Source organism: Barbatula barbatula (assembly GCF_947034865.1).
Source record: "Barbatula barbatula genome assembly, chromosome: 17".
Classification (NCBI taxonomy): Eukaryota; Metazoa; Chordata; class Actinopteri; order Cypriniformes; family Nemacheilidae; genus Barbatula; species Barbatula barbatula.
Genome location: NC_136780.1, coordinates 5,235,835 through 5,248,902, shown reverse-complemented (window position 1 = coordinate 5,248,902; position 13,068 = coordinate 5,235,835). Strand labels below are relative to the sequence as shown.

Genomic DNA, 13,068 nt, shown 5'->3' with positions numbered 1-13,068 from the left:
TAAACAGAAAGGTAATTATTAATTTAAGTGTCGGTTTGCTTGTGAGCGTCTCTTACCCGACGACGTGAGGCCCATCTGGGGAATGAGTTGTCCCTCTCTGCAGTTCTCTCTGCCAAGAACCAGCCTCTGGAAGCGCGGAGGGTGAGGGTTCCCGTCCACGTCGACTAGGAAGGGCGGGGGCATGAGGTGGGGTGCCTGCTGGGTCTGTTCGTCCAGGACGAAGTTATGGGCATCACGGATCAGTGGCCGGTAATCGGTGTGAAAGAACATTTGATCTGCAATCTAGAGATCAGATCAAAACAGATAGATTCAGAAATAAAATATACACTTAAAGGGATAGTTAGCCTTAAAGTTATGTGATCATTTAATCCCCCTCAGGTGGTCGTAAACATGACTCTTTCTTCTGTGAAACACAAAATGAAGATGATATTTTGAGAAATGTGTCTTTTTGTTCATACAATGGAAATCAATGGGGTTAATTGTTGTTTGGTTTTCCACGTTCCTCAAAATATCTTCATTTGTGTTCTGCAAATGTTTATTGTATGTATAGAATGCAGTAAAAAGTACGCTTCGATACCTTGTCATATCTGCTGCTAGACCCAAAGCCAAAGATGAGCAGGTGACCATGTGAGTCTGTGCAAGCAAAGTGCTGCCCGTCTGGAGAACATTTACAGTCAAACACTGCACCGTGACCCTGACCTTCGATCTACACACACACACACACAATATATAGAGAGAAAGTTTGTAAGGCAGCTATAAATCAAAGGTATTGCTGATAAGTAACACATTTCAGGGAGGCGTGTATCTGGTCAAACTAACAGAGGAATTCAAACATAAAGCAATTTACAAAAGAGGGTACATATTTACGTGGATGTGTTTAGATCAAACCTGTAATAAATAACATAATATGGCCCATATGGTTTTATTTATATTTTTTAAATTGAACCCTTTTGTTACCTGTTACCATTTTAAGACTTATAATTTTTTGAATATGAAAAAGTTTTCATTTGCATGCAAAGTTTCAAATAAATAGAAAGTCAAAAGTAGAATGTAGCCTTTATTTCCACCAAAAACAGGCTTTACCATATGGGTTTTTAACCAATAAACTTTTATTCCGATAAAATACCAGACAAAAACAGCTGTATTGGTCATACATACCACAAAACACAAAATAAATATACATTTCTACAATATAAAATTTTGGTGCACCTGTATCTGTTTTGCTTACCATGTTGAAGAAAGAACGTATTTTGACTCCTCTTGCCAAATCCCACACAATGGCGTTGCCATCATGCCCAGCAGAGAACAGCACTCTGGAATCAAAAGGATGTGGCTCCAGCACAAACACTTCGTCCTCGTGCCCCTGTCAGAGTACAAATGATCACATGACTCTTCAGACTCTGCCATTTATTCAACCCGCTGACATCTGTACACTCTTACCATCAGGACATGAATGAGGTGTCCTGTGTAGGAGTTCCACACTTTCAACGTCAGGTTGTTGGCAGCTGTGATGACTTTGTTGTCATGGCAATCCCACGCCACCATGGTGACCTTGAGTTTGGTCACTTTGTCCTCTAAGGGAGGAGGATTGTACTTGCTGAAAGAGAGAAAAGGTCTCACTGTACATTTTCTTTGCATCTAGCCTATTTTAAAAGAGCAAGTGGAACGTGTTGCACACTTGTATATTAGAAGACAGGAAAATCACAAGCAATCTGAAACAAACATTAAACCTAAACAGTTTTGTAATGGCAGAAGGGCGAGTAAATAACAGACAGAATTTTGGGGTGAACCATCCCTTTAATGCAAAAATAAAATACATTATAAACAGCTCCGATTTGGAAACTACCACAAGCACTTCCTTCAGTGGTCTGTCTTGAGTTTGTTATAAAGAGGGATACATTTTAAGCTAGGCTTAGTTCCATCTCAATTCTCCCAGAAATACACTTCATTGACTTTGTTTGGTTATTTTATTATTGGGTTAGGACAACAATCGGCTTTCCAAATTTAATTTGAATCCATTCGTGGAGTTTGAAGTTGCTCCTGTGCGGTCAGGATCATTTTACCTCACAGGACTCCAAAGCTAACGTGCTAACAATCAATAAAACATTTTTATCATTATAGAAAAATGTATTTAAAATAGTGATTAATGTTTCTCATACCCAGGTAGTTTGGTGGCCATGTCCAGTAAAATACTCCTCCAGTCCTGTTGCTGCAGCTGCCATATCCGAGCCGTACCATCTCGACTGCCACTCACAAACCTACACACACACAATTCATGTAGGCTACTTAGGTTTATATATGAATCTTTAAGGATAATCTATCACACAGACTATCTAAGAATATACGCTCTACTAAGACTGACTGACCTGTGAGAAAGAAACATTCTTTGTTATTTCAATTGTTTTTTAATGAGATTAAAGAGAAGAAAACTGTAAATCTGCAGCCTGGCACAGACTTTGTGCAACAAGTCCAGAATGAAAATATGAGCAAAAGTCTTGTAGTGTATTTTAGCCATTAGTCTCCTTAGGTTCTGATTTTTCTCCTGAGAAATTTACTAGAATTTCACACATTCCCACTATTTTCATAACAGAACTCATTGTGACAAACTAATCTCAGATTTGTATGGTGGCTGTGAAGTGCAAAACAAAACAATATGTCACAAAACTATGAACAAATCTAAAAGCAAAATAAATAAAAAAAATCACAATTACAAATCTGAAAACACAGTATCAAATTTAAAACCAAAATACAAAACACTGCAACAATTCGGTAAACAAAATAACAAGTCAGAATACACACCCACAAATCAGAAAACAAAACAACAAATCAGTCAATCAAGGGGTTTGACTTATTTGTCGTTGTGTTTTCTGTAGGGGTGACCCTGAATAGTCGAAGATCTGATGCTTCGATAGGAGAAGCCTGATTTGACCTCCAATCTCCCAGTCAAATCTTCACAGAGGTGTTATGCAATAGGAATCATGCCATTCTGGCTATATGGGCAGTAGCGTAGCAGACGGGCACGCATTGCTCAGCTAAAAATATTACTAATGATGTAAAGAAATGGGACATTTTTAGGGTTGGGTACAGAAACCCCCCCGTGCATATGAGCGTGAGGTCTGGCTATGACCCAGCACAGGTTTGTGTATCTCCGCGTCTACTGTGCTGTGAGACTGGTATAGACGAGCAGTTCGTTCTGCACGCACCGCAGATAACTCGCATATTAATGTAAACACCGTTTCCAAATAATTGTCATTTACTGAATGTTTGGGCATATACAGAAAATATGAATAAACACTTTGTCTGTAAATGCACGTATACTTGTTACTTAGACTGAACTTTGCCCAGCATGATACGTTAAAAATAAAGCAAAATAACCAAAATCACAGCATATGGCACAGACTTTTGGAACTTGTCATTCTCCAAAAATGAGGGTGTGGACTGAGAGTGTGCAGGAAAAAAGCGAAAGGGACTTTTTGACTGTTTAAGTAGTAAGATACTTTATTTCATTCATCCTTTACATGCGTTAAAAAAATGAACTTTATTGGTATTCCAGTTTGTAAAAAACAAATCATTATTATCAAGTAGTTTTAAAAATAGTTTTGAGATCAGGTCTAGTATTGTATGGTACTGTTGGCACAGTCTTGACCTCTCCCAGATTCGTGAAGCAAACATACGTGAAATTTCTAGATAAAATACATCTTTTGTTTCCGACACTTACATTTATGCTATTTTACATGCAACTTATAATATAACTTATTTTATAATTTATATAGCCTATAGATTTGCAGATTTGCAGATGCGTGAGAACAATTCATAAAATTTTGAATAATGAATTCAATTTATGATACATTTTACAATGTAGCAACCGATTTGAGGACATTTTTTTCTCAACCTCCAGGGCGCTTAGCTTAATACTTAAACAATCCGCTGTAGAATATCATCTTTGATGATGCCCCGTTTACACGTAACAAATTCAGACCGAAAGATCCAAAATATTTTGACATGTTTGAAAATTATTGTGAGTTCGTGAAGTGCCCGTAACCTACTCCGCTCCTTATTCCTCGCACAAGATACGATACGTCATCCTGAGAGCATAAACTATTTCTTCCCGAGCAAAAAACAATCGCATGTGAGCTTGTACGACAGCAAAAATTGCACCGTGTACGCCCGCCTTAAAGGGTTTACTCACCATAGGAGAGAGTGACTGACTTGTGCTGCGATCGCTTTTCTCTCACACATACGCAATATAAGCATATAACATGATGTCTATGTAGTTTTATGGTTTTATCAGCAGGGAATGATGACAGTTGGTTTTAGACAGTACACTGACAGCGTAAGGCAATCGTTTTCCACTCATTACATACAATTTAAGATAAACTTGTATTATAAATCCTTTAAATGTGCTATGGGGGTTTTGGCCAAAAAACTCCTGCCAAAAGTGTTTTTGAAAGTCATGGCAACTGTTAAAAACCCATGAGACACTTAAAGGTAGAAGTGTTACTTTTTCCTGTCAATCCATCGGGATTTTGTCTGAAAAAAAATGTCGCTTTGAGTGTGAGCAGCGCAGCAAAAATAGAATCGTGCCGAAAGGACCGCTGAACTGCTGCTTACGCGCCGCTTCTTCTCCAGGAGCACGCGCTGCTTACGTGTGCGGTATGAATGTTCTCATCTGTTAACATGTGCGCCGAAAACAATTTCAGTTCAATGCACGTTATGCCATAAAGGTGAGAATTGCTTTGATGTGCAAATCTATTACTCCGTATGATAGTGAGGTTATGTAACCAGGTGCAATTTTCTGTGAGCTTATGAATTTGCAATAATGTTAGACTTTATTACTTTGAGGAAGTGAAGCGCTATTACCGAGCCAGAGTATATAACTGTAAAGCTCTATTAGAAAGTCCAAGTATATTACACTGCATTACACAGACTGTACATTGTGTAATGTGTAGAAGATGCTGTGTGTAATCTTGTCTAGCCACACGGTTTTCATCTTTTTGACAGTGTACTCCGAGGCATTATTGATTGGAGAGATTTCTTTACTTATATATAATGCTGAATGCTGTCTCATACAGTAAAAAATCAGCCCATGTGAGCATCCATCTCTTTAATTCCTCGGGGACCTGTTACAGACTTCTCCATCTTATTACTCTCACACACTCTCTCTCTCTTTTTCCCTTCCCCCAATACGAAAACATTTGCTCATTAAAGTGACTGAGAAAGATAAAGAAGCTTGCAGAAACCGAACAAAGAGCTGGTATGTGCTCCGTCTCTCGTCTAAGCAGACTGAGATTTTGCATCAGGATTCAGGTATGATGTCTTTCGGTAAGTATTGTAAGCACCTGACAAGCATATTTGCATGTGTTGGGAACCTGGTCTTCTTTGTGCTGACAACATCAGCTCATCATAATTATATGAGGGTTCATATAATCCCACAAATGTTAAAGCGCACACTCTCTCTCACACACACAAGAAAAAAGAGCCGGTGTTGCTCACCTGTCTCCACCATGGGAGAACTGGATGCTGTCGACTTTATCCTGAGGAAAGATGAAAAACAAGTCATTAAAAAACATGAGGAGCATCTCAAAATAATAATGAATTTGGAAAACAGTAAAGCTATGCAGAGAATAAAAATGTGCGAGTTCAAAAAAATCAATATGCACATACACAATACATCAATACAGACATAGACACACTTGCAAACTAATATTACATAAACAATTGAATCCATACTGAGACAAACTATTTAAAGACAGACGTCTGACGGACTAAATGTAGATGCAGTGGTCTTTGTCTAATATTTAGCCTGACGTGTTCTTTACTCTATCTGAATGTGTTGTTATGTATTTTATAAATATTGGTACTATTTTATAAACTCCTTATTTTATATATATATTTGGGTCTTGATTACCTTCTACAACCGCTTTATAGCCACGCTGAAATTTTGTACAACAGCACTCTTTCTTGCTTGTACAGTTTTAACAACAAATTATACAAAAAAGTATGTATGATTGGTGTATAACAATTAGTATATATAAAATAACTATACTTTTATAATGTTGTATTTTCTTATATAAACTGTATATATTATAAAAGAGGACTTATGAATACAGTATATCATATTAGTGGACATAAACATGTCACAAGCCTGATATAAAAACAGGGTGTTGGTGCAAAAAGAAATAAATGCTCTGTCCTCCAGGTGACATCTCTAACATTTTAATCACATTTTAAATGATTTATCTGGTTCATCTGAACTACTGGACAACACATAGCCGAGTGACATTATATCCATCTGTTACATGACAATTAGTTTTGATTCAAATCATAGCCTGTTTAAAATATGAACATAGTGTCTGTTGACGTCTCCCTTAGGCTTAAAGTGGGCAGAGCCGGCCGTCGCCATCTTGGCAGCTCCCAGATACTCGAAAAATGGGCAAAGTGGCCGGACTAGATTAGAGCTGAGGCCTGGTGGCTGAAACCACTTGTCACTCAAGTGGCCACGCACCAAATATGCAGAATTTTGAGGCTTGATATAAGTTATGTCACGAAGGGTAAAATTAGCTATACAGACCAAAATATTTTTTGTACCAGGCTGTAAACATGTTTTTTCTGACGTAAAGTTGCCCATTTTAACATGCGGCTCAATGAGATTCTGTTCTCTTTTGGAGCCACTATATAGCGGCCAGTCGATGAATTGCAGTTTAAGTCACTTCCGTGTTGGCTTCACAAGAAAAATCGGAAGGTTGCCGCTTGATTCAAACAAACATACAACAGGCCACATAAACATTACGTACAGTGTGAGACTCCAGTTCAGATATCTTCTCTGGTTGTCCACCTCCAAAGTAATAAACCCTGATGATGTGATCAGTACTGCCTGTCGCCAGGAACATCCCGCCTGAAATATCAACAATATTACATAAATAACATCATCATTCTCAATACAATGCTCATGTGCAAACACACATCAACAAACATTTCGACATCATTATCATGCAACATCTGGCATTAACCACCACTCAATTGTAATTGGGTAGTTGACAAGGTAGTTGACTTATAATATAAAAGAGAATAAGAGAGATTTATCTTTATTGTTAGTTATTTTCTAAGTACAAATCTTATTAATATTAAAAAGATATATTTTTAACAGTGTGTTTTCTTAATTTTTGCTGTCACACCATCGGACAAAAGGTCAGTTTATTCAACTACCCAACTGCCTGTATGTGGTAAAAAAAATGGCCACAAATAAGTTCAGAAAAATGCAGGTTGTGTAATACCATAGAAAGAAAGCTAAAAGAAATGTTCAGCCTTGAGTGTTTATTAAAGAGCTTTTGCAGTTCTACAAAACTCTCTTTAGGAAAAGAGAGTAAGACATCTGTCCGACATCAAGATTTATAGGCTCACTTAGCAGACATTTTTTAAGCCCAAAACATCCACAAAGTCTCTATAATCCACAAATAGCGTTCAGAACAATATAAATATTAACCTGATATCAGGAGAATACACACATATAGCTTCATAATAGTGGACATTCAATTTCTAAATGGACTCTCAAAAAATATTTTCTGTCCTATTGCACACAAGTTTTAGTACAAGCTCATTGTTGAAACACTGACAGTGTCAGAAAAGTATATGTTATTGATAAAAGGCACCTGTTCAAATGGAGCATTTGGAGCTTTTGTTTTGACACTTTTGGCCTACCTGCACTAAAAGAGGAACAGATCATCTGGACACCCGGTCTGGGTCGCTCGATAAATTTACTAGGCCGCTGCCTGCACACATAAAACACACAGAGTGTCAAGTCAAGTCAGATTCAATTATATAGCGCTTTTTACAATGTTGCATTGTTTTAAAGCAACTTCACATGAAAAAAAAACACAGAAGAGGAAAATTGGTGTAAAGAGTTCAAACCAAGAGGACCATCCCAATAAAAGCAATGTTAATGGAATTTGCAGAAGATAAGCCAACATGGCATGGTGGCAAGGAACCAAAGCTCATTTTAAAAATGAATAAATGGGAGAAAAAACCTTGGGAAAAAACAGTGACAGCCGGAGTGCCACGGCCCGGTTGCAAGAAACCCCCAAGGGTAAGAAAACCCTTAATTCTAACAGTATTTTTACTAAGGGTTTTCTTACCGTAAGGGGTTTCTTGCAACCGGGCCCAGTACTCCACTGACACATTATTAGGGGTGTAACGATACTTCCTTACGCCCTTCACTGAATTGTGTCAAAATTAGACTGAATGAATTGATACATGTTGTTCATGGGCTAATATTCTCTGTTGCAACAATGCATATCCAGTAGTTGAGTAGTTGAAAAATAAAGGTAATGACCTGGTTCAATTTAATTCTAAGGTAAATTATGTCAAAACAGTTAAATCTTTGTATGTAACATTTAATTACACCAATTAAGTTAGTTAATCCAGATAGATTTTAGAAAGCAGTTAGTTACTAATGTAATGTTGATTTCGTAGACTAAAACTAGAAAAACTATGATAAATGGGGATGACTAAAACTAAATTGCCTCTTAGTCAAAAGACTATGACTATATGCTGTCAAAATTTACATTGATATTAATTCTTTTTTTCAATTAAGACTTAAAATGTTACAATTCTTTAAGTTATATGTGCAACAAAAAAGGTTACTAAATTGTTAAAATTTTGAGTGTATCGTAAAACCCCTAAACATTATAGCTGCAGTCAGTGACTTTTGAATAAAACACAGCGAGTATGAGAAAATTCTGCTCTAAACAGTTGTTCAGGACACTTGTTGAGCCATTTATGCATCACTAAAGGCATCAAATGGATGCCATCCACAAACAGATTTTCTTAAAATGGCTTACTGATAGATATATTTGGATATGGTATTTTAATACTTAAAATTATGCTGTTCTCATTTAATATTGGGTTGACAAAAAGCTATTATTTCATCAATTCAGCTAAACAAAATGATCTTTATATACTCAGAATAGCATAAAAACGTTTTCTTCCTAAACATACAGATGTTGGAGAAAAAACAAAACTCACCCGAATTTTAGTGTGCGTGCGTCCCACTGCCAGAAACAGATGGTGCCATCAGCTCCAGTGGAGGACAGGAACCTCTTATTGCCACTGCAAAGCGGAGAGAACTACACACAAACACAACTATCAGAGATAGGATCACAACACACTAAAAAGTCCTAATACTGTAGGTAGGATAATGTATGTGATTGAGTGTACGAATGCATATACCAGTGCATGTTAAGTTGTGTTTATTGCAAATATGAAATTGGAAAGGTGTTGTTCACCTGTAGTGAGGTGATGGATGCCGCGTGGCCCTCTAGTACCGCCAGCGGAGCCGAGGTCTGCAGGCACCACACTCGGATCATTTTATCACAGCTGCCGGCCGCCAGCAGGGTGTTCTCATAATTCACAGCCATGTCTGAAATCTCTGCTGCGTGACCTCTCAGTGTCGCCAGCAAACGCCCGTTGTCCGTCGCCCAGATTTTCACCAAGCAGTCGTCCGAACCCTGAGGACATAACACACACCTGGTAACCCCTGCCAAAATCAGACATCAAAACAGGCTGAAGTAAGCCTTTAAAGCTCTAAGTAGAATATTAAATATCAGCACAGCCAAATGAACTCCGTAAGAATTTAGTCGAAAATGTACAATATAATTAACTTAAGTCAAGAAACATGCCTGAAGCAACGTCTGAAACATGCCGAAGCAAATAAATTCCCTCAGGCCTCAGAGGCAGGGGACAGAAGTTGTTTAATAATCCTAGAAACATTAAAGAGGCCAAGATAAGATCATTTCCGATGGTGTGACGCGTCGTTTCCTATTCAATGACTTTTAAATGTCATTCACTCATTTCAGGATTAAAATAAATATTAAAACTTAAATAAAAATTATTATATAATGTTAATTATTATATTATATAAAAGAAAATCACATTAACATCCTTTTTGTATTGTATCGTGAATTTTAACTTTTAAATCCATCATTAATACAAGCTGATTAATCATAAAGCATTAAGTGGACTGAGTATTATATCATCTCAACTTTTCATTGCAAAAATAAACTATTAAAGAGTTTACCATAACCATTACCATAAAAACAGGCGGAGAACCATAAAGAAAGCAAATGCTACCTAGAGCATCTTGAACCCAATCTCTCATTCAACAGCTATATTGAAAGATGCTTATTTGCAAAAGCCTCCTTGCCATTTCCCTTTTGATTCGTAATGTTGAATACAACATCACTGTTTTTTTCCAGAAACACAGGAATTCATGTGTTAATAACATTGATTTCAAGCTGGCCACACGTGCATATAAATTTGTGCAAAGAAAAATGATCTCCGAGCCGAGACGAACATTTGCAAAGATCTGTAAAACACAGGCGGAATGCCAATGACACACTGGCTAATAGCTCAGGAATAAGAAAGAGATGATTATATTCCTGGCTTGCAGCCAAATACGTAAAAGAAACACTTTTTTCCAATGTGCGTGGACAGACACACCCCCTACGCCTGGAGAGAGCTAGAGGAAAAAGAAGAGCGAGGAAGGAGAAATACGGAGAGACCAAGATCGAAAGTGGAAAAGACAAAGAGAATAAGAATAAGAGTGTGTGTGTAAGAGAGGGAGTGAGAAAAAGAGAAAGAGGGGGGGGGTAATCCGTGCTGTTCAGCCATTTTTGGAGCATTAAAAACTTGCAGAGTAAAATGGAACCCAAATGTGCACACTTCAAAACACACATCAGCGAAATACACTCGAGCCAAAATCTACAGCTCTGACAAATACGGCAAAAGCTTGTGTCACACGCAGAGTAACATAGTCTTTAAAATACTTTAGAGTGGGGATGATGTCACACAGCGACTGTATGCTTGCCTTGTGCAGACGGAACATGTTAACAACCTTTAACCTCTACACTTCTCCCAGTCAAAACATTATCTGTTTCTGTTACAAGATCAGAAGGCTCACAGTCTAAAAATATCCATTTAGATAGAAAAAGAGAATGTGTTTTCCAGTGTCCCAAAACAATGAAAAAAACATTTACATCCATTGACGCCCAAAATGTCTCACATGAAATGTCATTTTTTCATTTAAACAACAAAGAAAAGTTTAAGAAAAGCAATAAATAAGTAGTCAAAGAAAATGAAAGGCCAAATATTAAAGATTCAGTATTTTTAGGATCATTAACTAAGTGTAACAAAATGTGTTATAGTCACACTTCAAAGGTCAGATACTCATGTATTCATCACAAGCACAAGATGCTGTTTGGATCCTTCTTAAATCGAGCGCAGGTAACATAAATCATCGGGTCCGTGCCATCTCAAGTGCACGCTGCCATTAAAGCAAAACAGGGACATAACAAATACTAAGAATTTTTTCTTTACATCTAAAAATGTAAAAAGCTGCATTATAATCCTACCAATGAGCATAATACATTGTATTTAATTTAAAAATGCAGAAACAATTCTCCTTCTGAGACTATTAATTCTTATTAGACCTCTGAATGCCACTGGAAGTGCAAGAAAACACATGTTTTTGTTACTGATCATGTACAAAAAGTATCAAAACAATCCAGCAATTTAAATTTTAAAGAAAAACTGTTAAATATTACAAGAGAAAACCACAACAAATGCATTCAATTATCTTTAAATGTATTGGCAAAAAAAGGATGCCTTCAAAATCCTTTAAACCCAGAACATCTTAAAAAAGACATTATACGTTCTTTCAATTTCCATCCAGTAATCTCAGACCGTACAATTCATCTGGGCATCTTATCATTTTAAAACTCTTTACCTTGTAACATTCTAACAGCACCTTAAATGTTTAGCAGCATCCTTTCAAATGCCTTTTAACATTCCACAATGGGCAAATGTACAGATGTTGATAACATTAAATTCCTTTTGACTTCTCTCAATGCTAGTAGATCAAATGCTTAGAACTCCAACAATCGATCTATATTACAACAAAAATGCTCAACATGAATAAACTTTCTTTTATTTATTAAACTATTATAGTAAAAGCACATTTAAAGACTCTGTTACATGCAACTACAAATCTGGAACACATTTTATTTAATCCAGCTGAGTCATTTCCTTTTTTGATAAACTCCCTCGAAGAACCGAGTTTGACTTTGACTCTTTTATAAAAAATACTTTTTTTATTTTTTTTAATTAAAATATTAAACACAGTCTTAAGGAACAAGAACATGACAAACAGACTACAATTCCAAAACAGCATGTAATACTAAACAATATGGAAAAACAACTCTACCCAATGCAAAGGGACCATTTTTACTCAAATCCCATCGTATTGCATGTTTCCCATACTTTTAATTTGGTAAAAAAGAAAGCAGATCCTAAATGGTTTTACAAGACAATAGAATTACAACATTTAATTGGCCACTAACACAAATACAAAACCAGATGTCTTACTGTAAAGATGCGGCGGCCAGTGCGGTCGAAGGTGACACAGTACACTGATGACAGGTGTCCCAGAATTCTCTTGTGCATCTTCATATGTTGGTAAACAGCTGTAGGCACCAGCTGACCCAACCGATAAGAGCCATTCAGCCTCCGACTGAATACCGTCTCCACTGGAGCATGCAAGGGTTTTAAAAACATCATGAGAAAATACATTTTACAAGAAATAAAGCAAAATTGTAGGATTATTAACATCTGGATGCATGTGGATGTTTCTACCTATATTGGGTGGGATTCCGTAGATGACTGGCGGCTCGGGTGGCCTGCCACAGTGCAGGGCTGCGAGGGCAGACCCTTTCCATACCACGTGCTTACAACCTGCCAACAAACACATGGGACTGTCACTAAATATCTGAAGAGATGGAATCTCTAGCCAGACATAAACAAACTGGGATTCATGTAGAATACACACACACATATATTAAATAAAACAAGCATTTGTATTTAATAACATTGGATGTGCTAATGTTCATATAACTATTTTATCTATATCATATATACATTTGTAAAAACAACATTACTACATGCCATTGCATGCATATACACTGTACATCTGAATGTTATTTGCAAATATTAGAAATATAGCATTTAAATGAACAATAT

At 36.9% G+C, this 13,068-nt stretch overlaps 1 protein-coding gene across 1 annotated transcript in view; it reads right to left on the bottom strand.

Moving 5' to 3' along the window:
* phip (PHIP subunit of CUL4-Ring ligase complex) overlaps positions 1-13,068 on the bottom strand; it is a 28,943-nt gene that overhangs the window by 12,786 nt on the left and 3,089 nt on the right. The window contains exons 6-17 of the mRNA XM_079477557.1: positions 12,685-12,783; positions 12,418-12,578; positions 9,282-9,503; positions 9,022-9,122; positions 7,699-7,769; positions 6,795-6,895; positions 5,494-5,534; positions 2,160-2,258; positions 1,441-1,597; positions 1,229-1,363; positions 578-706; positions 57-282 (exon numbers count right to left, since the gene is read on the bottom strand). Of these exons, the coding sequence (XP_079333683.1) occupies positions 57-282; positions 578-706; positions 1,229-1,363; positions 1,441-1,597; positions 2,160-2,258; positions 5,494-5,534; positions 6,795-6,895; positions 7,699-7,769; positions 9,022-9,122; positions 9,282-9,503; positions 12,418-12,578; positions 12,685-12,783 (1,542 nt within the window). The remainder of the gene's footprint in view (positions 1-56; positions 283-577; positions 707-1,228; positions 1,364-1,440; positions 1,598-2,159; positions 2,259-5,493; positions 5,535-6,794; positions 6,896-7,698; positions 7,770-9,021; positions 9,123-9,281; positions 9,504-12,417; positions 12,579-12,684; positions 12,784-13,068) is intronic.